The sequence below is a fragment of the Lycorma delicatula genome, chromosome 4 (genome assembly GCF_047948215.1).
Source record: "Lycorma delicatula isolate Av1 chromosome 4, ASM4794821v1, whole genome shotgun sequence".
NCBI lineage: Eukaryota > Metazoa > Arthropoda > Insecta > Hemiptera > Fulgoridae > Lycorma > Lycorma delicatula.
The window spans coordinates 26,416,582-26,443,816 of record NC_134458.1 but is presented as its reverse complement, the minus strand read 5'-3'; the positions used below and the strand labels follow the sequence as shown (position 1 = coordinate 26,443,816).

General features: G+C 29.1%; 2 protein-coding genes across 3 annotated transcripts in view; both read left to right on the top strand.

Annotated features, from left to right (window-relative positions):
- Positions 1 to 4,669: 4,669 nt before the first annotated feature.
- Positions 4,670 to 22,006, top strand: LOC142323215 (uncharacterized). Of its 2 annotated transcripts, none has more exons than XM_075362567.1 (5): positions 4,670 to 4,793; positions 12,271 to 12,441; positions 16,768 to 17,035; positions 19,920 to 20,038; positions 21,871 to 22,006. In XM_075362567.1, exons 2-5 carry the CDS (start codon positions 12,395 to 12,397, stop codon positions 21,890 to 21,892), a joined length of 456 nt encoding a protein of 151 aa, XP_075218682.1. In that variant the 5' UTR covers positions 4,670 to 4,793; positions 12,271 to 12,394; the 3' UTR covers positions 21,893 to 22,006. The 2 variants fall into 2 exon arrangements, with proteins under 2 accessions (XP_075218682.1, XP_075218681.1); XM_075362566.1 differs by lacking the exon at positions 4,670 to 4,793 and adding an exon at positions 9,022 to 9,123.
- The window catches only part of LOC142323209 (uncharacterized), a 21,939-nt gene continuing 16,602 nt past the window's right edge, over positions 21,899 to 27,235 (top strand). The window contains exons 1-2 of the mRNA XM_075362548.1: positions 21,899 to 22,032; positions 23,841 to 23,958. Coding sequence (XP_075218663.1) covers positions 23,898 to 23,958 — 61 coding nt within the window. The 5' untranslated portion in view covers positions 21,899 to 22,032; positions 23,841 to 23,897. The remainder of the gene's footprint in view (positions 22,033 to 23,840; positions 23,959 to 27,235) is intronic.

Here is a 27,235-nt window from a genome sequence, read left to right as displayed (position 1 = left end):
ATACCAGTAATCGTATATGGCACTGAAACATTGCACCTAACTGACCTTGAATAATTGTTCAAGATCAAAAGAGGATTACTGAGGAAAATCGATGGTCCATAAGAACTGAAAAAAGGTACAGACTGAAATCTAACAAGAATATTACTGATATCAAGAAACAGGGATGAAGAAAAGAAGGTTAAATTTCTTGGAGCATACAATTGGGATCAATCCAAATAGATTAAATAAGTAATGAGCTATGGAACGTAAATTACAAATCAAATTACCTGAAACAGATTGAAGGTGACTTTCAAAGGATAGGCTTGAAAGAAGAGGACTGTTGTGATTGAGATAATATCTGAAGAATAATTTACAGTATAAAAGTTCTTGTGGCAGAAGAAAGAAAAACAGGAAGAAAATGGACAGATGAGCAAAAACAAATCCAAGCCAAAAAAATGAGAAATGTATATAAGTGATACTTGTGTGGTCCTAAGTTTGTCTTTTTACGGAAAAAAAAATTATCTTTGTAGTCTTGCTGGATGGTGAGTCATCATATGACAAGGAGTCATTACTATGATGTTACTAAAAGGCTTCGTGTAGAAAAATTGTGCCTTTCAACTTGATACAAAATTTAGAAATTCTTCGTCATCCTTTTTACTCTTTGTACTGATATTATTATATGTAGTTCACCAGTCTGTAGCAGTTCTTTCAATTTCACACAAGTCTTTTTTTATTTCTTACTTATTTAAGTCAGCTGGTAAGAATTCATGTCAAAAAAATTTTTATTCCTTTTTTTATTAATGAAACTTGCTGCTTCCACATTAAAAATTTGGGAGCTTCATCGTCAGCATAGACTACATTCTTTTTTTTTAACTTAAAACTCCTCCAGTATTTTCCTAATAATTTAAATGTTCCATGTTCTTTAAGAATGTTGTCATAATTTGGTGTTAGAATATTCTCTTATGCGACGTAAAATCTTTCTATTCTGCCAAATACATAGGTAGTATAAAACTTTATCCACATAAAGGGAAAATTTATTAAATTTAATTAAAAGCTACACTTTGTTGATATAATCAAGTAAAAAATCTGTAACAGTTGAATTCTTTTTCTGACTCAAAGTGGCATCTGAGAAGAATTTCAGTTTCGTTGTAGTAGAAATACTTTTTGCTCTGAAAAAAGTAAGTGAACATTTTTAAATTGCAATGAAAAATTAGTAATTGAAAAAAAAAGTAGTGTTTGGAAAGTAGCAGAATATTTTATGACTGGTAAAACATGGTTGAATTATTACAAAAGAAATTTTTTTTAAATATTCATGATATAAATTGTAGGTGTAATATGTAAGACAGAAAATTCCTTTTCTAAGCCATTTCTTAAAAAAAGGGCCCTTGATGTTTTTAAGGAAAAGTGACTTCAAAGAAAAATACTGAAATAGGCATTTTATTTCTTTTAAAACAATGTCAAAGAGAAGCAACTGCAGTAAAAATGTAAATTAATGGGTTAATTACACACCAAAATTGTCAGAATACTTATCTGGAAATGTTTTTAATGCAGACAAAACAAATGCTTTTATTGGAAAAAAGCATTATTGCATTCAAAAAGTTTAACTTATATTAAGCAAAACAGTGCAGTATAGAAAATAAGTTTTATTGTCATAAAAGGTTTTAACAAAAATATTTTTCAAAAAATACAAAAACATCTTGCAGCATAAGATTTTGTGAAAAAAAATATTCTTCAGAAAAGAGAATGGATTGACAAAGCATGTAGGTCATCACAAAAAGTATTGTTGGTAATTGCTTCAGAAAAACAGATCTGTAAGGAGACAGAGCTACCTGAATCAAAATCAGCTACATGATGACTTAAGAATTTGAAAGTTATTTTAATTCACACAATAGTTTTTAAGATATTCAATGTAAAACTCAAAATTCGGTGTCAAAAAACAAGGTTTTTTTAGGTTTGTAGAACAATAGCTTTGTTAAATGACTAATAAATGCGGAATATTTAGTAACAAACCAGAAAATTTAATTCTGAGAAAATTAATATAAATACACCCAATAAAAACTTTTAAACATTTATTTTTTATTGATGTAAAATAGACAGAACATCATATTATTCTTTCTGTACTTAAAAACCATTTATTTTAAAAACCAAAAAAGTTAATTACTGAAAATAATTTTAAAAGAAACTCAAACTTTATAAAACAATATTTTATCTATGTATAATCAATAATTTACAGAGGTAAAATGAAATAAATACATAAAAACTAAGTTGGAATGTACGGGAATGCATGGGAAAGCTGGTCAACAATGAAAATTGTGTACTTTGTTTGAATCTGTTGTCATAAATTATCATACAGATTAAAGAAGTGTAGTTTTATCCTATCATAGTGTAAAACCACTACGATGGCCATTTCAATTTTCTAACAAGGAATATGCCAATGTAAGTTTTGTTTATGGATTTTCTAATGGAAATTAGAAGCTGCTCAACATGAATATTAGGAGAGATTTCCTGAAAGGGAAATTCCAAATATGAAAACCGTTTCTTCAGTATATAAGCATTTGATCTTCTCCATTATCTCTCACCACTGAATTTAATCATGCACATAACTAAGTTTTCATTAAAATTAGAACTCCATTTTAAGTATACATCGAATATTAAGCTAATTATTTAAAAATTTATCATATAATAAATATTATTTTTAAAATAATATTAACAAAAAACGTAAAATAATTAGCTTAATATTTATCTTAGAAAAAGCTTTGGTAAAATGTACTTCCAATAAAACTGTATGTATTGTTATCTAACGTACTGATGTATAGTTAAATGGAGAATAGATTTCATGAAAGCATTATTAGTTCAAGTGCATGATTTAATTCTGTAATGACAAATAACAGAGAATCGGTGGGGCGAAATTGACAGTAAAATTCTAAATGCAGGATTGCACTGAGAACTTGCGGTGCTATTCAGTTATTCTGATATGATTAATGTTGCTTGAATATCTGTTGTTAATATGTTAAACTGATAAAAGAGTAATTTAAATATAAAAAAATTAAAGCAATTTTGGAGTCTCTTCATTACAGTACAGCAGCTATAACGGAGCTTGTTCAATCAGGATAGAAAGATTTGGATAACGTTGCAAGAAGAAAGGTCAAACGCGCTGACCAAACCGTTAGAAGCAAAGTACGTACTAAAATTTATGTTTTTTAAGCAAAGAATTGTAAAAAAATTATGTAAAATTTCCAGGTTTTTATATTTATGAATATATCTTTGCTTAAAATTATTTTGAGAGAGATATATTTATGTTTTTAACATAAATATATCTCTATATTATCTCATATTATATCTCTTTTAGTAACTATGTATAGAAAATTGGCCTCTTTCCTAAATAGCAGTAAGGATAAAAATAAATCTTTCAAAACAGCAGACACTTTAATATTAATTTATGAAGACAAAGACTAAAATTTAGGATACAAGAACTGTGTAAAAGAAAGAAAGAAGATAGAATTAAGGGGAATTTGACAATTTTAAGTAAGGGAGACCAATATTGCTAGATAATTTGGTTCTAAAATAGATTAATTAGATACAAATTTTAGTTAAATGTCATTGAAGAATAGGCTCAATCAGGAAACTTCAGTAACCTCAGGATTTCAATTTTAAATATATTCAGAAAAATATTAATTGAGAAAGAAAAATAAACACCTTTTTGTTTAAATTTTAACATAATTAATATGTGTAATGTAGTTAAATTTTTGTTACCTCACTTTATTGAGATTATATTTTATTTAACACTAGTAAGCATGACTAGCCTGAGTAGGGAGTAAAAGTAGAAAGAGTACATCTAAGTCAACCATTCATTTCAGAGCTTTCTGGGACGATTGGTTTGGCTTTTTATTAATAGAGGTAGATATATATATATATATATATCATTAAAAAATAAAGAATACCAGGGCATGTTTTACGAATGGAAATAAATAATTACTCCATGTTCATATAAACATAGATTAGTCAGGAATTATTTGAATATGGAATTTACAAACCAATGGATATAGCAAGGCACACCATTTAATTGGCCTCCTAGGTTATAACAGATTTAGTGACTAAATTCTCAACAATGAAATTATATGAATCAGTTTGGAATACTATGTGGTTCTAAAAGTAGAAGCGAGAACGTAACAATTTTCAGTAATTTAAAAGAAACATATTTTTTAATGAAATGGTAGTCATGATGGAACGGAACGTTGAATTAAAAGATGTTAAAAATATAATCTTAATCAAATTTTTCGTTTCGTCATAATTAAAAAAAAAGTAATAATGACTTCTCGATTAATAATATAATGCCAAAATTTTTACGAATTTTACTATTCAAGAACAAAGAAAATGAACGGCTTAGTCCCAAGGTGTAGTAATTACATTGGATATCAGCTGATATTTATTTATTATCATTACCAACATGACAAAGCTGTAATACTATCGAAGACAATTTTTTTGTTGAGATATTTAATTTCAGATTAGTTCTTATTACAGTTATATTTATTTTAGGATAGTAAGTCTATATATTAATATAACCTCAACTAGTATTTCCTTGTTTTTTCCTGAAAAATGTATTTTTTTCTTTGAAGGTTTGAAATTTTAAATATTTTTTTGAATATTAGAAAACATTTTTCAGAGATTTATACCATTTTGTTATGAAACATTTATAGAAATAATGGATAAGAAAGCATTGTGTCGTTTCTTCCCGTGCGTTGCTGGTATCTGTTGTGACTTTAGGCAGTTGTCAGAGGGTACTTTGTTAAGTTGTTATAAAATTTTCGCAAAGAGTAAGTTGATGTGTTTTGTATCATTAGACTTTGATTAGTTAATTTTTCACCTTAAAACATTTTGTAAACGACTGTCGGTCATCAAATTTTCAAGTTAGTGAGTTCAGAACTATTGACCAAAGATGATTTTTGAAAGCCTCGTATTGTTAAAAAAATAATAGTAGGCTGATGAAAATAATTTTACTTGGAAATATTTTTGTAAATCTAACCCAACTATGGTTTTTTTTCAGTGGTTAACATTAATGTATTATGCGTTGTGCTTCTTATTATTGTACTTATTCGATTAATTTACAATGGTTTTGTTTCATTTCAAACTTTGTTTTATTAAATTTATTTTGTTGATTGTTTGTGGGGATAATGTTTTATAAAGCTGGTTCAGCTAATAATTCAAGTGAAATGTTAGCAAACCCAAAGTGTTCAGATAAATTCACGAAACATATATTCTCAACTTAATGAAAACAGTAGAACTAACATAACACATTTAATATATTGTTTCCACTCATTTTTTAACAAATTAATTCACTTAATATCATGTCGAATTGAAGCATTACACATATTACAAGCAAAGAGCTGGATGCTAAACAGTTAAAAATGAATTGAAATTATCATTATAATCTCAGAAAGGATTAAAAATATTTCATAGAATTTAAAACTGAAAACTGTTTCAGTTGTTAAGTCTTCAGTTAATTAAGGAATAAGTAGAGGGAAAAATTTATAATTATATTTTAATCATCAAAAAAAATTTAGCTTAAAATCATTAAACCATTGAAACTTGCAAATCAGATTGCCTGCCATTATCTAATGCATACCACTCGAGTAGATAAAAAAAAGAACCTTAAACTAAAGAAATATTCCTATCATAAAATGTAAAGGATGGGATATTATTTTGTATATCACGATTGTAAACTTTCACAATAAGATTTTTAATGTTACTTCGGCTAGATTTAGGAAATTGGTTTCTGTCACTAGAAGTGCCAAAGATGAAATTAAATTTAGTCAAAAGAGTGGGCTTTATAAGGTGCTGTAAATTCAGTAAAGGATACATGGTCGAACTGAAAGAAATATATAAAGTAGAATTTGCTCATAAATACTGAAAACCAGATCAGTTGACTGTAGCTCTACATTTATTTGAAACTATTATAAAATTTGTTAGAAACTAGTTAAAAAATGTATGCAAATAAACAATTGTGAAATATGCTTTATCAATAATAATGTGTAATTAGTCATAGGGTAATTGTTTACAATTACAGTTTCACCTCCAGTTTTGACGAAATTTGGAATATATATTATTTAGAACCAAGTTATTCGTTACAATTGAGATTTTTCATCAACTCCTTTCTCACAAGTTACATCCCTCTAAATTACACAGTACCCTCCAAATATTTTGTAATTTAACAGTGCATAACTGTAAAATACATTGTTTTACAAAGTAAATAACTTGAAAATTCAATTGATAGGTTAGGTTAGGTGATTCTGTGTACTGAACTTTGTACAATATAAACATAACCCTAATGCTTGCATTGCTCATCAACTTCATCTAATTAACCTTAAATATTAAATTGACCAATTCTTACGTCGAGTTCATAATTATATATCACAAACATTATTTAATCGAAAATAATGTATTTTGTACAAATTTAATGTTACTAACTCAACCTTGACCTAAACCTAACTAAACTCAGTTGAATTTCACTTAAACCAAGTTACTTACTCTGTAAATAATATATATTGCTGGTGCATTCCATTTTAATTCAACAAATGATCAATGCATCACTATTTTTGATTATATTTGGTATATAACTAACCTACCTTGTAGTGGCCAAAAAATATTTTTTATTAGTTTTCAGGCTATCAAATTGTGTTTGTAAAATGGCATAAGGGTTCTTGCTACCCCAAATATGACAATTATGATGAACGCAGTTAACACCACTGAACAAATACACATACATCACTTTATTTCTGTGTTGTGCAGCGGTAATACATGCATGAGTTGCACAGAGAGAATATCATCAAAGATTTTGGATTGGTAGGATTTCCAGCCACAGAAAATTTGCTTGAATGTTTTTGTGCTTATATACCACTTCATCACTGCCTTGATATTACTTCATATACTGCTGCATAGCAAGAACCATATTCTGTTAGTGAAGAAGAAATCTTAATTCAACACATTGAACGTAACCTGGGCATGTGTACCAGAAGAATCCTAGTTCTCCAACTAGGAAGTGTGTTCCTGCAATTTTTAAAAATTAGTTGTTTTTTATAATTTTTTACATTATTGATAAATTCTCATTTTAACTTTGTAAATGGAAATTCTTTTGTGCTTAATTTGCAGATGAAATTGTGTTCATCATTAGAGTAAAATATTATGACTAATGCATTTAAAAAAAAAAATTATTGATTTACTGTTGATGGTGCATTATACAAACTTTTCCCTAATCTTTTCAAGAAGTACCAGTTAATTTTGAGGAGTACCAAGTAGAGAGTTAATTTTATACAGTTCATTCATTTGAATGTGGTTGTGTTCAAATCTTTTATTTATATTGAATCTAGAGTAGGGAGGTCTTATGTTTTTGTACTGTTTTTGATTTTTTGGTTTCCCTTGTTGGAAAAGAGAAATTATTAAAGAGGTAGTTGGTTGAAAACATACAGTATTTATACATATAAAAAAAGCAAATCAATTTTAGTATTTAAAGGAAGATAATAGTACAAAGGCTTAGTTTATTTTAGTTCTTTTAGAACATATTATTCATTAGATCAGTAGTTATGATGATATGGATTCATTCATTTATTAGATGTTTCCGTAGAGTGAGATAAGAGAAAATGGTTGTCAGATATGAAAAAACCACCCTTCTACCCAAAAATATCTCAATCTAATTAAAAGTGTTCCATTGTTTGCATATGGATGATAGTAACAAAGTTGATGCCATATTATATTTGTTTGTTAGAAATTACAGTATGAAGAACAAGCAGGTTGTCGGTTCATTGATGTCTATTAGTGCTTTAAATGATGATGAACTGAACATAATGATTGCCAACTGCCACTGAGGGGAAGCTCGGTCTGATTCCAATGAACGAGCTGGCTTTGCTGGAGATCAGCTCCTGCACTCACAACCCTTCTTTAGGACTACCTTTGTTTTCTGTAGAAGCTTTGTTTTCCCGACTATTTTTTTTATTAAAAATTTACCTCTTAATATAACAGGTTTTTCAAAAAGGATACAACCCTTAGATTAAGATAGAAGTCACACTTAGGTAAATTTTATTTCTCCCTACTTGTCAGTTGGCAACTATGTACTCAAGTTAACAGCTTGTAAAACTGTTGTAACATACTTATTATGCACAAGTGCTTTACCGTATAAATTCATCTATTGTGTTAAAGACTTATCGTGTTTAATATTGAGACTTATTGCACATATAAATCTTATAGACGAGTAAAAGGCGAGTTTCGGATAGAATTTTCCAATTCTCAGTTCTTAATAAGGTATTGCGTTCAATTAATAAATTTTGTGAGACTGGGAAGTGTACACAATTGGCAAAGCACAGGACGACTGTTACTGTTAAGGTAGAAGTTCTGGAGGATGTGAAAGAATGTTGTCTGACTTGCTTGCCCACTATGTCGCTCAGAAAGTTATCTTCAGGCTGTGCTTTCACTATCTACTGCTTTCAGGGCTATTAAAAAACTCGTGACAAAGGGTTATTGTATCTGTGTTGTTCAAGAACTGAAAGAAGGTAGACCGTGGAAATTGTTTACAGTTTTGTTCTTTTGTTGATGACAACTGTATTGAAATTTTGGATCGTGTTTATTTCAGTAATGAGGCATGGTTTCCCTCAGATAGCTACATTAAAGCCAAAACCTCCGGATATGTAGCGCTGAAAATCTTCACTCGTTTCATGGGTTACCATAACACACATGTTACACGTATGTAAAATTGGTGTTTGGTGTGCGATCTTGTGGCATCGTGTTATAACCCTTTATTTTTTGACAATCTGTAGACGGTATGGTTTATTGCAACTTAATTTCCATCAGATTTACATGAATGAGAATATTGGTTGTAGCAGGGTAACGCAACGTGTCATACTGCTAATGAAATGACGGATATTTTTTAACGCTTGATAATTTTTTGGCCATAGTTTGATATCAAAAGTGTTGTGGCCTCCCAGCAGGCCTTAGTTTTTAAAAATAATCCTCATACATTTGACAATTTGAAAGCGAGATTTCAAACATTACTAAGCAAACATTCTGAAAAGTGGTTGCAAATGTTATGAAATGTGTATGAACCTGCATTGCAATCACAGGAAACCATTTTGAACATCTACTGCAAAGTTATTATAGGTAATTTTGAATATTGTTGTATGCCTTTTATTAACATTAATATTTTTGTAATCAATACATGTCAAAGTGGTTGCATCCTTTTTTAAACACCTGTTATTTTAACCAGGAAAATATTTATGTAACTATCAATATTTTGGTATTCTATTTCTGAAACGTTCAGCCAGAAAGAAGATTCTGGAGAAATTGCAAAGGATCTACATGCAATGGGCTTGAGTGGGAAAAAAGATGATACCAGCGAATAGTTTAAAATACATTAAAATATCAGCTTTTTCAATTTTGAACATTGAGTATGAGAGTTCCTTACAAGGTCAATAAGATAAGAACCAAGTTCAGAGCTATAGTAAATCATAAAACTACAGATAAGATTTTAATTGTAAAATGTACACAACACTGATGTTTTAATGAGTAATTTGATGCAGAAATTAAAAAAAAGCAAAGTTTGCATCTACCTCCACTAATGATAAAAAAGTTTAATCTGGCAATCTTTTGCAATTTATAAGTTGCAATCTTTTCTAAGTTGCAACTTACTTATGACTATTGTGATTTGACATTAACAAAATTTTCTTTGTGTATTGACTGTTGACAAGTGGAGCTGTTGATTTTTTAAGGCATTTTCATATTTTCTGTTAATTTAGATATTTTCTAATCTGTTAATTTTGATGTTTCCCAGCCATGGCATGTTTTTTAATAGGAATATTCTTGTTTTTTATATTACAATATCAATTAGGCGTATCAGGAGATAAGATGTTGGTTAAGCTATCCTTGCTATTGTATTTTGGCTTTTTATTTCTTAACTTATCACTCCATTTTATAATCTATTTACCTTCTATTTTATAACTATAAATTGTTTATGTATGATGATTCTGTTTATGAAGTGATATATATGTTGCATGCTGTAGTGAAATTTTAACTGAGATCAAGGTAGCTTGGTGTACCATTTATAACATGTCCCTGTTATACAGCAATGCTTAATCATACACTGCTGCAGCAATCAAACAAAAAATTGCAGTACAGCCCAGACTAGTTGCTAGAACCACTCCAGACTATTGAGAGGTCAGTAGTTTAAAGGTGAAAACTAAATAAAACTTTCAAAATACACTTTTCTGCATTGCAGGTCCAACCTACCGGGTTATTCTAGGGAACTCGTCTTCCCAAATCAGCTGATTTGTTAGTTGAGAGTTCTCAGGTTCAAATCCTAGTAAAGGCAGTTACTTTTATATGGATTTGAATAGTAGATCGCGGAAACCTGTGTTCTTTGGTGGGTGGGTTACAATTAACCACACATCTTAGAAACGGTCGAACTGAGAATGTACAAGACTACACTTCATTTACACTCATACATATCATCCTCATTCATCCCCTGAAGAATTATCTAAACGGTAGTTACCGGAGGCTAAACAGGAAAAAGAAAGGAAAAAGCAAATTTTGAGGGAGTTACTCTTTTTATTCATGGAATACGATATCAACCCGTTCCTGATGTCATCTATATGTTTTATTGCGATCGGAATAAAATTTTTTTTTTGTCTTCAGTCATTTGACAGGTTTGATGCAGCTCTCCAAGATTCCCTATCTAGTGCTAGTCGTTTCATTTCAGTATACCGTCTACATCCTACATCCCTAACAATTTGTTTTACATATTTCAAACGTGGCCTGCCTACACAATTTTTCCCTTCTACCTGTCCTTCCAATATTAAAGCGACTATTCCAGGATGCCTTAATATGTGGCCTATAAGTCTGGCTTTTCTTTTAACTATATTTTTCCTAATTCTTCTTTCTTCATCAATTTGCCACACCTTTTCATTTGTCACTTTATCCTCCCATCTGATTTTTAACATTCTCCTGTAACACCGCATTTCAAAAGCTTTTAATCTTTCTTCTCAGGTACCCAGGTTGTTCCAAGTTTCACTTCCATATAAAGCTACACTCAATATACTTTCAAAAATCTTTTCTTGACGTTTAAATTAATTTTTGATGTAAACAAATTATATTTCTGACTGAAGGCTTGTTTTGCCTGTGCTATTCGGCATTTTATATTGCTCCTGCTTCATCCATCTTTAGTAATTCTACTTGCCAAATAACAAAATTCTTCTCTTCATAATCTTCTCTTCCTATTTTTACATTCAGTAATACATCTTCGTTATTTCTACTACATTTCATTATTTTGTTTTGTTGTTTGTATTCATGCAGTTGTTCTTGAGTAGGACTTCTTCCATGCCGTTCATTGTTCTTCTAAATCTTTTTTGCTCTCAGCTAGAATTACTATATGAGCAAATCATAGCATCTTTATCTTTTCACCTTGTACTGTTACTCTGGATCTAAATTGTTCTTAAAAAGTAATGGGGGATAGGGAACATCCTTGACACTTTTTTTTTATTACGGCTTCTTTTTTATGTTTTTTATGTTAATAATAATAATTATTACTGTTGCTGTTTGGTTCCTGTAAATGTTAGCAAAGAGGTCCCCTCTTTCATTCCTTTTGCCCAGCCCGTATTCACCCACTATTTCCTTCCTTGCCTTTCCCAATGCTTGCATTCCAATTTCCAACTATTATTAAATTTTCATCCCCTTTCAATTGCTTCATCAATTTCTTTGTCTGCGCACTCTACCTCATCATCATGGGTGCTTGTAGGCATATAGAAATTAATAATGTCGGTTTAGGTTTTTTATTTTATCTATTACAATGATTCTATCACTAGGCATTTTGAAATGCTCTACTCTCTTCTCCCTACCTTCTTGTTCATTAACCTACTGCCTGCCTGCCCAAGCTGAGATAATTCTAAAATCACCTGACCAAATTCGTTTTCTTCTTCCAACTGAACTTCAGTAATTCCTACTATATCTACATTTATCCTACACATTTCCTCTTTAAATTTTGACTTCTAACATTCCACGCTCCAACTCGAATGTTAATTTTTTAATTTTCTGGTGACCCCTTTCCTAGTAGTCCCCTATCTGGAGATCCAAACAGGAGACTAGTTTACCTCTGGAATATTTTACCAAGGAAGGTGCCTCCATCTTTGTTAAATGAAAATGCAGAGTTACATTTTTTGGAAAAATAATAATATAATAAAAAAAATAAAAATAAAAAGCTGCTCAGTTCATATATGATTATAAAGAATTATATGTTATACTGTGATTGTGTTACAGCATATGGAAAATCAGGAATTTGGTTATGATGCCATTCAAAATCTGAAAGTGTATCTAATAAAGGGAACTGCTATTCTAGCTGATAAAACTAAAGCACCACAAGTGACAGCTTTGTTTGCTAAATATGGCATTGTGGTTGAATGTGATATATTGCACAACTATGGTTTTGTGGTAAGTAAATATATATTTATTTTAATTTTGAGCTTAAATTAAGTATCGTATTTCCTGAGCTTTGACTCCTGCCAAGTGGACTTCCTGGACCACTATAAATCTCATTCTGTGTGTACATTTCCTTGGGTGATATCCTACTGCATCAACCACAGGAATGTTATCCATCTCTTACATTGTGTCAAGTACCCGGTTTATCTGAGCGCCTTGATTGCAGACTTTGTCATACTTAACCTAGATGACAGCAAATCAGTATTTCATTTCATTGCAGTAGAACAGTCCATTTGCTATTCATTAGACAAATAAAGCACCATACTATATCTATCCAGGTTTTTTTTCTTTCTGTGTTATGCACATTAGTAATCATGCAATTGCTTCTAAGGGAGATATTTTGGGTTACCCATGGGTCAAAATATTCTTTGTTTTAAATAGCATTTTTAAGTTTAATGATGCTTTCATTAAACAACCTCTTGTTGTTTAGCAATGTAAAAAAGTGTAATTTCAGTTGTTTATGGGGAGCATTTCAAATACTTAATTGTATGTATGTGGTTAAAATTAATTTATTAGCATAAATTTTTGTAATTATTTTTTTCAGGTTATCATCAATTTTTAATTACTGTTTGTAAATTATTGAATTAATCATTTGCAAAACAGGAAATTTATAAATCTGATATCTAGAAAAAGATTTCTACCAGTATCAATTGCATTTAATACGCTTTGGGCTAATTTTAGGGGGAAATGTAAATAAGTTTTAACTTATGTGTATTAAGCTTACAAGGTCAAATTAGACATAATATATACTGGCATAAGTAGGCATACTAATCATTCTATTGCCTATTAGGCTTATTTTTTTTTTAAGTGGAGTGCAGATTGTTCTTATTCTTAATAATACTGGTTTCATTTTGTAGGCTAATTGAAATACAGTTTTGTAAGTTGTAGAATAGTATGAATTCAAGTAAATCTAATCATTTAATTTCACTGTGATATGTAAAGCTTGTGTGATAGATTTCATGATTAAAAGGAGTAATCTTAAGTTAAACAAAGAATTTATGAAGTTTTTCATAAAATGATTGTTGTGCTATTATTTATAACGGTTTTGTACTGTTAAGCTTTAGAAATACCCAGAGCTTAAAATATTTCTATAATAAGTTATAGGTTTTTGTGCTTTTGCAAATCTTTTAACCTCATAATTGCGACATCCTACGTTCGTAATTATCTTTCTTTCAATTTTTAAAACTTTTCAGTTTTTATCATCTATTTTTTTACCTTCTACATACATCCCCCATTCCCAAATTACCTTAATGTGATATTTTAATGCATGGCCTAACAATATATCGTATCTTTTACTTTTAAAAAATATTCTCAATTTCTTGTCTTTCATATCAAGCGATTTATCTCACCTTTACTGTAATTAAGAATTTTTAGGTTTCAATTTTATCAGCCATCTAATTTTCAAAATTTTAGTGTAATATTTACATTTTCATTCTTATAAAATTCAGGTGATGGGCAAACATAAACAAAAAAGAGTTGAAAACTATACAGTTGTACTGAATCTGTTTCGAAATCACTCAGAAGTAATGGATAATTTTGTTTTGTTCTGGTTAAAGCGTATTTTCATCTTTGTGGAGTTTAGTTAATAAGCAGAATTATTGTTGCCTTGTATTTAGAAATTCTAAAGAGATTCATCAGCGACCTTTTTATAAACCAAAGTTAATTGTCTGGTGTGGTTTGTTGCCATTCTAACATAATTAAACTATACTTCTAAGAAGATAAAAATGTGTATTAAATTCAAATTACATTGAGTGCAATAAAGTAGATTTGAACTTTGGACTCAATACTTATGGTCACCATCTGACAGTATTAAAACAATTAAATTCTAAAAAACAAAGGTAAATAAAATTAAATACATGCAATAAAATCATTTCAATGATATTAAACCGAATAAATTGTTTTTTATTTTTACCTATGATAATAGGCTTCTTTTCAGGCAATATAAACCATCCATTAAAATACAAAAAGAAATAGTATTTTGACTTACAAAAACAAAAAGGTAAACATATAAATAAGAAATGAACTTTTATTAAAGTAAAATTAATAACTTTGAATTAGAATATGCCTAAATTGCTTGGCCTCTATTGGCTACATCCTTAAAACAACCCAATTTACCAATTTGAAAATATAAAAATAATTTAACATGCAAATATTTAAAAGAAAATGAATCAATACGTAAATAAGATTTAAAATTTATTACAATAATGGTGTAAAATTAATCAGTTAATTACATTATTGAATTTTACTGTATTCATATTAATAGACTACTGGAACAATTAAATTTATATGTTCAACGTATAAAAAATAATATTAAATAAAATTTCAATAATATTGAAAATTGAAAAATATTGAAACTACTGTGCCTACAATGCCAGGCATCTTTACTACACATACTTAAACCCAGTATTACTTATAAAGTTAAATGAAATTAATGTTTAATAAATATATTTGTAATACTATTATATCCACATTGCTAGGCTTGTTTGCATTACAACAATGCCATAAAACAAGATCATAACTAAATTAAAATATTCATAAATGAAAAATAAACATTTACTGTAATATTATTAAAATAAAATTGATATTCTTGGATTAGATTGTACCTACATTTCCAAGCTTTAGTATAATACACATTAAAATCATTGAAAATAATATGAAAGTAATGTAATATGCATAAAAATTAGAAATAAATACATGAAATGCAAAAAGTAATATAGAATTAATAAACAAATATTGAAACTGTATAATTTACCCATCTATCTGCATTACAGTCACATTCAGTATTTTATTTATGCTATGTCAAGCTTTCAACAGGATATAGTTTTACAAGCTGAACTGTACAGGTCTATACATACAAAGTATATAATTTTTTGACCTTATCTGTCATTGTCTTTAACATCTTCGGTTTACATGGTATATCAATTTATAAAAATTAATGATTTTTGTTAATTAAAAAAAGTAATAGTTTTCATTATTATTTATTTTGTTTGATAGATTACTTATAACAGTCAGAATAAATATAGTACTTTTCGGTTAGCATCCCACCTAACACAATATTGACATAACCTAATGCTTACTTTGCTCACTAACCTTATTCTTATTGATAATATTATTTTAGATAATTATTATTTCATTAAAAATAAACATTTTCAGAATTATATATTATGTTTTTCATATTATTGCGATAATGAGATTTGAAAACTTGTATTTTCTTGCTTTCAGTTATATTTAGTTTTGCATCATGTTAGTCTCGTGGCATTTAATATTCAAGGTTAATTAGACAAGGATAGAGAGCATTAGGTTATGTTGATATCATATTAAGTAGGATGCTAATCGAAAAATACCTAAATAACTACGTGAATAAAGTGAAATTATGCATGAGGCATTGTAGGCTAGATGAGAATATGGTTTTGAGCATCCTTGCATTATGAGGTGATGAAGATGGGAGTACATCAACTCTACATCCTTGCAGGCCAGCTCGTTTTGTAAAAGATGTACCTGAGTTATTATCGGTCCCATCCTTGAACTTTATTGGTTTCAAAACATTGGGTTGCCAGTGAAACATTTGATTTGTGAAATCAATGGTAATAATTTGGTACTGGCAAGGTGTAGTGTGAAAATGGTTGAAAATCTTCCCGTTAAAGTGGTAAATTGCAACTTATCGAGAAGTATCTTCTTTTTATCAAAATAATATCATCGTGAGTATCCCATATCATTAGTTTTGAATTGATTACATGAAGTTTCTTCTAGCTCTGTTATTGTAGTTCCAGATTTTATGCATTCTACAGCAAATTTGGCTTAGAATCGTAAAACATTATAGCCTTATTTTTTTTTGTTAATACTGAATGGTTGAACTTTTTTGTGTTGTTAAATGAGCTGTGCATCAACTCTTTCATCTTGAATTTGTCATACCACTGCCATTCGTAATATTATTACTAAAATGAAAAAATAATTTACGGATCTTGGTAGCCAATGCTACTTTTATAAACTAAGGACAATTCCTTAGTTTATAAAAAATTAATCATAATAATTCATTTATCACATTTGAATCCATGTTTCATTGATTGCTAGTTAATCAACATTGAATAGAAGCGTTTGTATCAAGAATATAGTTTCCGTTTACTACTGTGCATGTAAGCTGTCATGGCAATTTGATTATATGATATTATTTTCAACAGATAATCAAGACCTTGTACATTGTTGTTATTAATTTTATAGTTTTTTCTTTTATAAAAAGAAATTATATTTTGTTTAAGGTTGGATCATTTTATTTTTCAGGTTATTTACCCACAAGTCAAAACATTTTTGTAACATGTCTGATTGTCAGAAAAATGTTTCAAAACCTACTGCGAAAAAGCCAATATTTAAACCTCCTACATTTGTTCCACCAACTTCAACAAACACTGTCAAAGGTGGTATTAAATCTAGTACTACCACTACAACTAAAAGTGATAATGTAATGGTGACTAAATCCGGTATTGTCACTAACAATTATTCTGTTCTCAGTAAGAATAAAATTAAATCAAAAACTGATGAAAAATCTAAGGTATTTATTATTATTTATTTTAATAATACTTAGTGCATGTATCTAGTGGAATATTTTTCTCTTTCAACTCTCCTCAAAATATGTTAATTAACTACTAACAGATTATAAAATAAATTCTAAAGAGTAATTCATTAAAATGAAGGTAAATTTGCAAAGTTTTTCTTTTTATACGCACAATGTGTTTAACTTTGCAGATATGATAGAATTCAGATGATACTCCATTTCATCCCATATTATATAAGAATCTACGGTTGCAGCTGTGATAATATATATTAAAGTGACATGAAAATATTCAAAACAGTATTTTTCATGAATATGAGAATTGACAAGAGTTGTCTTTGCTTTAGTGAACATTATAGATAATTTTTTCTCTCTGTTGATTAATTAATTTACATCATCATAATTTGCTAGTAAATTTGTTCTTTGTGAAGTATTCTTGAATTTAGAATCTACAGCTATAACAGAGAAGTATACAGATTCTTAAGAAAATTGGTTTTTTAGTTTTGTGCCTTAAAAAAATTTTCAACAAAATAATAAATTTTAATAAATAATCTCCAAAAAAAGTTTTTACTTCTAATGCTCCCAAATCCAAAAAATCTATTTTGTATCAGATGGACATTTGTTTGTATGTATGTATGTATGTAGGTAAGTCTATATTTGATTTTTATAACTTTGGATCCTGTTGATGAATTTTTTCAAACTTGGTTGACAGGTGTTACCTTCAGGAGGAAATTGTGTAATAAATTTCTGCAAAAATTGGAAAAATCTGTGTTATGTTTTAGCTGAAATAAAATTTCAAATCTTTACTTGGGGGATACTTTAGCAAAAATTTTTCATAGAAAGTTGAAGTTTCTTTTATCAAAGTCATAAATTACAAAAAAAATATTTAATATTCACCCCCTCCCCAAAATATGAATTAATAATTTGTGCTTCCTTTTACAAAGTCAAAAGGAAGTGAAAAACTATGAATGTGAAAAATGCTGGTTTTTAGATTTCAACAGAAATCTACATTTTGACCATCCCTCAATCCATTTTGACTAGTTTCAGTATGACGTCTATACGTACGTACATTCATATGTATGTTTCTCGCATAACTCAAAAACAATTAGGTGTAGGATGTTGAAATTTTGGTTTAGGACTATTTTAACACCTAGTGCTGTGCACCTCCCCTTTTGATTCCAATCGACTGAACCAAAAGTGTCCAAAAAAGCCCAAAATCCAAAAAAAAATTGGATTTTGGGCCTTTCTTAATTGCAGTAATAACCCCCCTCATTGAGAGCTTTTCAATGATATATCATAAGTGGTACTTTCATTGGTTCCAGAGATAGCCAAATAACATTAAAATTTTTTTTTTTCAATATACTGATTTTATTTTTAATTATAGAATAATTTCCACTTACTAACTATTTTTATTATTATTTATTTTTATTTATTATTATGAAATTAATCCATCATCAGGGACATTTATGTGTTATGGAATAATTATTTCCTTCACAAATTAATATATTTAATGAATTTTGAATTTTTTAAAAACAAAAATTATAAATACAACAATTGATCATCAAAAGGTCTACTGTCGACGTTGTCCATCATGTCAGTATGAAGCTCTCAATTGTTGTGTTTGCTAGTATGAATCAGTATAACCAATCTAAGAATCAATATTATTATTTAACATTTGTTTAAATAATACATCATTATCAAATTTTGTTTTTTCATTTATCAAATTTGTATTATTTAAGTATATGTAATTTGTTTCAATCATATTTGTTTTATGAAAGTTACTGGAATATTCAAGAATATAAATAAAATTATCTGGATTATAATTATGATTATTTTCTAAGATATTTCTAGCAAAATTGGATTGTTCCATATTTCCCTTATTTATACAATTAATGTGTTCATTAATTCTGATCGAAAAAGATTGGTTTGTAATCCCGATATATTCCAAATCACAACTTGCACATTGTAAACTATATACTCCCTGTTTATCTAAATTAGATTTATTGTTATATTAAGTTTTCATTGTATCCATTAATTATAACTATATGTTTGATATAATCCAATGTTTAATTTTATATTGTTATGTTTTAAATATTTCATAGCTATATTAAGAATTAAACATCAATATTTTTTGATTCCAAGTTTGAAACGAATTATGGTGCCCTGTTTAGTGGGTTTCCTATTTATATCAATATCCAGTTTGTTAGTATTATAGTTTTTATTAATTTTTATATCTAAAAAATTTATGATAATAAATTCTCTTGAGGTCGAGAAAATAACAGCATGAATTTTTCACTTGCCATGAGTGCTGCGCAAAAATGTTCATTTTCTGTATGGTCCTAATATTTAGAAGCGTAAATAACTGTTTGGCTAATTTTAATCATTAACCTATTGCCTTGCTTGCAGTGATAAGATTAATGTTCATTCTTCTGTCAGAGTTGATCAGCAGATCTGTAGTCATATTTAATTAATATAACTTTAATATTTAAAATCATTGTATTAATTAAAAGGACACAATTGTTCTTATAAGACTGTAAAATCCTAACCTATACACTTGAAAATATCATATATCATGACTTTGTATTGTATCAAATAGATTGCAATAAGAGTGTGGTGTTCCAAAATTAACTTACAGTCAGAAAGATCTAACCTCATTTATTTTGATGATTATAATTTAATTCCTTTACTATTAGTTATATGAATTAAATCAATGAATGGGTGTAAGTGAGAGAAAAGTCAATAAGTATAGTGGATTGACACATCTGATCATGATACAAAATGGTACATGTATGCATTGTGTACTGTTATAGATGTATAAAATGGTTATAATATCTTAAAAGTATTAATTATATATATATTTATATTTATGTTTTTTTTTCTCTAGGAGAAAACAACAAAACGTCCTGATTTCCAGACATTTGTATCAAAAGGTAAAGAAAATATTGTTGAGAAGACTATTGGAAGTGAAGATAGGTCTGCAAAAAAGGGGGAAAACCTAAAAAGGTATTTTTTATTTTATTTCAATTAAAGTGTTTTTGTTCATGTGTTCTAATGATTATGCACATTTAATACTGCTCCATTTTAATCAGTATTAATTAGACTGCTTTAAGCGAATCAGAATAAATAAATTAAATTTAATCATTTATTGAGTGGTGGCATTTTATTCTAAATACAATAATTCTCAGAATATTTTAATAGTAAAGTCTATTTAATATTTTATCGTTTAGTTCCCTATCGCCGTTACTTTTTAATCTTTACATGGAACTAGCAGTTAATGATGTTAAAGAACAATTTAGATTCGGAGTAACAGTACAAGGTGAAAAGATAAAGATGCTACGATTTGCTGATGATATAGTAATTCTAGCCGAGAGTAAAAAGGATTTAGAAGAAACAATGAACGGCATAGATGAAGTCCTACGCAAAAACTATCGCATGAAAATAAACAAGAACAAAACAAAAGTAATGAAATGTAGTAGAAATAACAAAGATAGACCGCTGAATGTGAAAGTAGGAGGAGAAAAGATTATGGAGGTAGAAGAATTTTGTTATTTGGGAAGTAAAATTACTAAAGATGGACGAAGCAGGAGCGATATAAAATGCCGAATAGCACGAGCTAAACGAGCCTTCAGTAAGAAATATAATTTGTTTACATCAAAAATTAATTTAAATGTCAGGAAAAGATTTTTGAAAGTGTATGTTTGGAGTGTCGCTTTATATGGAAGTGAAACTTGGACGATCGGAGTATCTGAGAAGAAAAGATTAGAAGCTTTTGAAATGTGGTGCTATAGGAGAATGTTAAAAATCAGATGGGTGGATAAAGTGACAAATGAAGAGGTATTGCGGAAAATAGATGAAGAAAGTAGCATTTGGAAAAATATAGTTAAAAGAAGAGACAGACTTATAGGCCACATACTAAGGCATCCTGGAATAGTCGCTTTAATATTGGAAGGACAGGTAGAAGGGAAAAATTGTGTAGGCAGGCCACGTTTGGAGTATGTAAAACAAATTGTTGGGGATGTAGGATGTAGAGGGTATACTGAAATGAAACGACTAGCACTAGATAGGGAAATCTTTTAGTATTTAATGTCGAGGCTAAGAGTCCAGTTTAATTCAACAAGAATATAGGACCTTAATGTAGTCCGGCTTAATCTGAAAGGATTATCATGCAGCCACCAGACAAAACACTCTGTGTTGGGTTGATCTGTAGTCAGCTCTTAGATCACAATAAAAATGCACTGATTTTGTCAGTGTTCCTGGCTTTACCAAACTGGTTTTCTCAAATTTTTCATCTACTTTTTCAATCAAATTCTTACTGGCAGCCGGCTTCTATGGTCATCATCATGAATGTCGTTTGCCATTTTTTTTTTTAAATGATTGCCACCACTGTCTTACTTTAGAATCGGTTCATAATATTTGGTCCATAAATTTCACAAATTTGTCTTTGAATTTTAGCTACAGAATTGTATTTTGTCATCAAAAATTGGATTACTCTCATATTTCACACTTGTGAGAGATCACAAATTGCAGCACTCATTATTAATAGATGAATATAAACAACTAATAACAAAATGACTAATTTATTATTGCTAACAGCTGACTACTGATTGAAATAACTGAGTTACACAAACGCCATCTGTTTACATCATGTATGTAGACAGCCAGTTCAAAACACATCTTACTTTAAGAATAAGTCTGGTATTATTACTAGAATCTGAGTGCTGAAGAGATCTTGTAGTAAATGAATTTGATGAATAAAGTTGATCATTTTTATTTATGCGCCTTTATTGAATTATTTATAAATAATTATGTTTTCACTTTTTTGTGCTTATTTTTAGGTTTTATCTGCGAGATCATTGACCGATGCAGAATATGATGAAATATTTACTGCTGCTATTCAGAGGTCGTTTACATATAGTAGTGATGAGAAATTTCTATCTAATGATAACAGTAGAGAAAACTCTACATTTTTTGATGGACCAGACTCTTCTTCAACAACTGTAATTATTATTAAATTTATGTTATTTCTTTTCTTGTTTTTTAGTTACCTGTAGATGTAGTTGTACAACAATAATTTTTAAAACTGGTAATCTGATTACAAGATTTATGAGTAACTGTGTTTTAACAATGATTTAATGTCATATCTATTTATAAAACGTAGTTTAAAAAGGTTGTTGAAATATTTTTATTTTATTTTACGAAAACTGTATTAATGATTTTTTATTATATTGCGGTTAGGGAAAAAGTTTCTTCGTATTCTCCCAGCAGATGACTTTAAGATCACATATTTCTGGTAATATTAATAAAATCTGGTAACATTTTAATTTGGTGTTTTTTAAAAAATAGCAGCATATCACTGAGTACTTTTAAAAAGATTATGATTATATTAGTATATTTAAAAATTATTGTGTCGAAAGGAGTGAAAATAATAATTAAACGAATTACAATACATTTTGAAATTTTATTACAAAAACGAGAAGAATTGATGAAACCCAGGCTGCTAAAAAAATTGTTGTTATTTTTGGACATAATGTGATATGAACATGGAATGAAATCGAAACATTTTTGAAACTGCTCATTACAGATGATGAAAATGAATGGATCGAAATGTCAATAACATATGGAAAAATTCATGGTTGAAGCATGTTAAAACTCTGCAAATGGTAGAAAAGCAAGAACTGATGCCAAAAAATTGTGGTATCACAATTTTTGCCAGGAATGTGTATATGATGAGATTGAAAAGCCGTTGTTCACTGGTCAAATGATTGACCGGTGCTATCAACGACTGAAAAGATTACACCAAGCAGTTAAGATAAAGCAGCCAAAATTGATTGACTGGAAAAGTGTCTTCTTCCATCACACCAGTGCCAGACATCTTTGGTGATCCATTGAAAATAGTGAAAGAAGCTTGGCTAGGAATTTCTGATGCATTCATCATATAGTCCTATTCTTGTACTGTCAGACCACCATTTATTTTGGTCTCTATAGAACTGTCTTAAATAATATAAATTTGGCTTCAGAAGAGATCTGTGATGATCACTAGTCCCAATGTTTTCATCAGAAAACAAGTTTTTAGGTTCTTCATTTGTGTTTTGTGAAGATAGTCATTGTTAACCTGGTTGGTATCAATTTTCTTTTAAAATCAATCTGAAATAAGAAATATGTCAAAATTATCAATGTCAGTCTGGGAGAGTATGGAGTGTTCTACATCTTAGTGATAAATTTTATGTGAGGAAATAAAATATGTACCCTATTCACTGATATTTTTTTCCCTTCTATTGACAGTCGGTTTTAACTGCTTAAATGCTGTATTCTCTCGGGTTATTGTTTCTGCAACAACAACCCACAACAGCTGCTATATCATAAAACAGGGATTGAAGGTATATTTTATAATGATCTCAAATTTAACACCAACTTTCAGAAATTATATATGATGTGATAGATCTTGTGTAAAAAAATCTAACAAAAAAGGATCTATGATAAGATCATATGGTTTTTGTTGTCGCTATAAAGTTTTACTCTTTAAAAGAGTGAACTAAATTTTTTTTAAAAGTTGTTTTACTTGATCTCCTAGTAGCTTAAAAACTTAGCTTAATGTTTAAAAGAGTTTTATTTAAACAAATTTTAGAGCCATTTAGGTCAAGTAAAACAATTTTAAATTATTTAGTCTTGCTCTAATAAAGAGTAAAACTGTTAGAGACAGCTAAGAACCTATCGTAGGTCTTTCTTGTTATATTCTTTCTGTCTTGAAAGATGATGATATGCTATTTATTTTTTTTAAATATTTTTATGTGTATATTTTTTTTAGGCTCCAGGCAGTAAAGGAAAGAAGAAGAATATTATAGAACCAAAGGGCAGTATTAAAATGGTTGAAAGTAACAAGAAACCTTTATATGAGGAAAATGAAGGTCATAAAAATGATACAGGTACGTGCTGTGCTATGTTTAATAATTGTTTTTTAACAAATCATAAGTTTGTATAATTTACTCTGGTAATGTATACAAGATTATAATGTAAAACAGTTTGTAAGACTTAGAAAATTGTTATGTACCCTTACAACTAACTTTACAGTAATACAGTCTTTTAATGTTTGTGTAAAAATGTAATATCTTCTCTCTAGTAAATCGTGCCTAAACAAAAAATATTCTCTATTTTTTTTCTTTTATGGTTGTGCGTTTATATTATTTGTTTTACTTTCCTGGCATCACAGCTCAAGAAGAAAAGTGTAAATCAATCAAAGAATCGAGTATGGTTTTTTTATGTTTTTCAAAGTTGATGACCAGAAACCTCAAAAACCAAAAATAAAATGGTGGGGGTAATGTTCATATGTACTTAGGTGGTGTGTATGTACCCATCGGGTTGGTCTAGTGGTGAACGCGTCTTCCTAAATCAGCTGATTTGGAAGTCGAGAGTTCCAGCGTTCAAGTCCTAGTAAAGCCTAGTAAAAATCAAGTCCTAGTAAAATTTTTACACGGATTTGAATACTAGATCGTGGATACCGGTGTTCTTTGGTGGTTGGGTTTCAATTAACCACACATCTCAGAAATGGTCGAACTGAGAATGTTCAAGACTACACTTCATTTATACTCATACATATCATCCTCTGAAGTATTATCTAAACGGTAGTTACCGGAGGCTAAACAGGAAAAGAGAGAGAGGTGGTGTGCATGTGTGTTAACATATTTGAAGCTAATAACTTTTGATTGGATTGACTGATCTTGAAATTTTTTTGCAGACTTGTGTATAGGGGGCAATTTTTTGGTAAAATTTTGGAGTCAATATTTCCAGGGAGGTTTTTTGGAGGTCATTTTCTCAAAAACTTGCAAACATAACCCCACTTTATTTTAAGCTTAGTATGTGTGTGCATGCTTATCTTACCATTTAAAAAAAAAATTGCCACATATTTTCCCCTTTCCTCCAAAAATTGAGAAAAGCTATCCTTTTGTTTATTGCATATTTTATATCAAATTTTTTTTTTAATGTCTTCTTAGGCATAGTAGTAGTGCAAGTGACCCCAAAGAAATACTTTGGTAGCAATATTGATGGTGGGGAACTAATCAAAATTTAAAAATATTGATTTTTTTTTCAAAGCTTTTTTGGATTATTTAAACTTTAATGTTATTAAAAGTTTAAATAATAAACTTTTAGTAATAATATTACAATAAAATTCATCATAATTCATCCCCACTCCCAAAAAAGAAATCTTAGGCAACATGAAATATTTTGTAGTTTCAATGTTTAAAGTTTCAAGTTAACTTTTTTAGTTTCATATTAAGCCCTTAACTTTTAAAGGAAAAGGTATAAGTAGTGAAAAAATACAAGTATTTTAAAAATTCAACATTGGTGAGGGTTGTTTTGAAAAGTTCTCTGCCCGACAAAGAAAACAAGGTTCAGAATATTTTTTTATTTTTCAATGAAGTCACTCCTGCAATGTTCGTAAAAACAAATTTGTTCAACTGTTCTAAATAAGTGGTTTTCTCAGCTTTGACTTTATCGTTTGAATTGAATATTCATCCAGCGACCCTTTTCTTCATGTTTGGGAAGAAGTAATCAGTGGGAGCCAAATCTGGTAAATACACACATGTAAAAAAACTTTGAAGTGTAGATCATGGAGTTCTACAGCAATAATTTAAAACGTGTGTATTTTTTTATCATGGTGAAAGAGAACTTTATTTTTGGCCAGATGTGGATGTTGAGTTGTTTGTAATGTCATCAAGTTCATACACCTTCAGTCAGCAAACATTTAATATAGCGTTGGTGATGATTTCATTGGCCGTAGCAGTTTTGGTTAACCCGAGTGTTTATCTTGAATGGATGTATGAGGCCACATTTAAATTTGCAGCTCACTTTTTATTATTGAAAACAAAGGAAAAATCGTTTAAAGTGGTCCATTCCTTTTTTTTTTGTCCTTGGGGTTAATCTTTTAAAACAAAGTACCTTATAACAGGTTGAACTTTCATTTTATCCATATGTCAGAAAATGTTTGCTTTATTTGTTTTAAAAAAGAAGCAGCTAAACACCACCTACACATCTGAAAATTTGCAGCATGCAAATCGTGCAAAAGATCTTTAATGATTATGAAAATCTATATAGATCTATAGAAAACATCTAAATGTATACTGTTTGATCATACTTGACAAACATTATACTAATTTGGTCATATTTGCACAGTCTCTGTGTCAGGCCTACAACTTTCCAAAAGTCTGTAGTATCGTATCATTACAGTTAAATGCAAAATATACAATTTATAAACAGAAAGGGCTTAAAATGAATTGTTTCACATAGGAAGAAATTGATTAATTCATTGCTTTACACTGCTTTTAAATTTCTGTTATGCGACTGTGATGCTTGTAAAGCATGTGAGATACAAATGGTGTTAGGATTGATTTTTCTAAAAGTAATGATGTTCATTATACAATTTCTATGGTAAATGGAGCATTCACCATGAATAACTTGTAGGATTGAACATTAGTTGTATCTCAGTAGTTTAATATAATAATGTGACATTTCAGCTTGATGGGGAAAAAATGGGAAATTGCTTCATTTCTCACTTTCTTTAATAAACAGTGTTAATCTTGGAAATGGCTCTGCCATTTTTATAGTGACTGTTCACATGTCAAATTGTATAAACTATTATGTTTACTGAACCTAACCTAAAACATGTACATTTTAGTAAGCATTTTAAAATGTTAGAAAATTTGAATTGCTTAAGGTTTATTTTTATTTACTTGTTTTCACAAATAATTTTTATCATATTTTACAGTGGAATCTCACGACGAAAGTGTAATAATGGTAGATAGCAGTGAAGATATAGTATCTAATTCTGATTTAGATACTACATTTGATAAGACAGTAGATATTTTTGAGAAGAAAAAGAAAAAGAAGACATCAAAATTGTCACATGGTGAAAAATTAAGGATGATTTGTGAAATGATGAGTCCTTGGGGAAGTCATGCTAGTAATAAATCACATAGTCAAAGTTCTTCACTTAGTACTCGATTGATTCTGTAAGTTTATAAAGTATTTGTTGTTTTAGAAATGTTAACATCTGTTATTGAGTTTGCCATAATTACTCAGCTGCCAAATTTTAACTACACATCTAAGATGGGTGAAAATGTATTAACACCAAATTTTCATGTAATCTAGACATGTACGTTCACTTGAGATGTTCAGAATGTAAATGACTTTGTAAATCTTTTTTTC

Coding starts and splice junctions, on each gene's coding strand:
- LOC142323215 (XM_075362567.1), top strand. CDS start 12,395: ATGGCATTGTGGTTGAATGTGATATATTGCACAACTATGGTTTTGTG. Junction 17,036..19,919: donor AAACTGATGAAAAATCTAAG/GTATTTATTATT, acceptor TTTTTTCTCTAG/GAGAAAACAACAAAACGTCC. Junction 20,039..21,870: donor AAGGGGGAAAACCTAAAAAG/GTATTTTTTATT, acceptor GCTTATTTTTAG/GTTTTATCTGCGAGATCATT.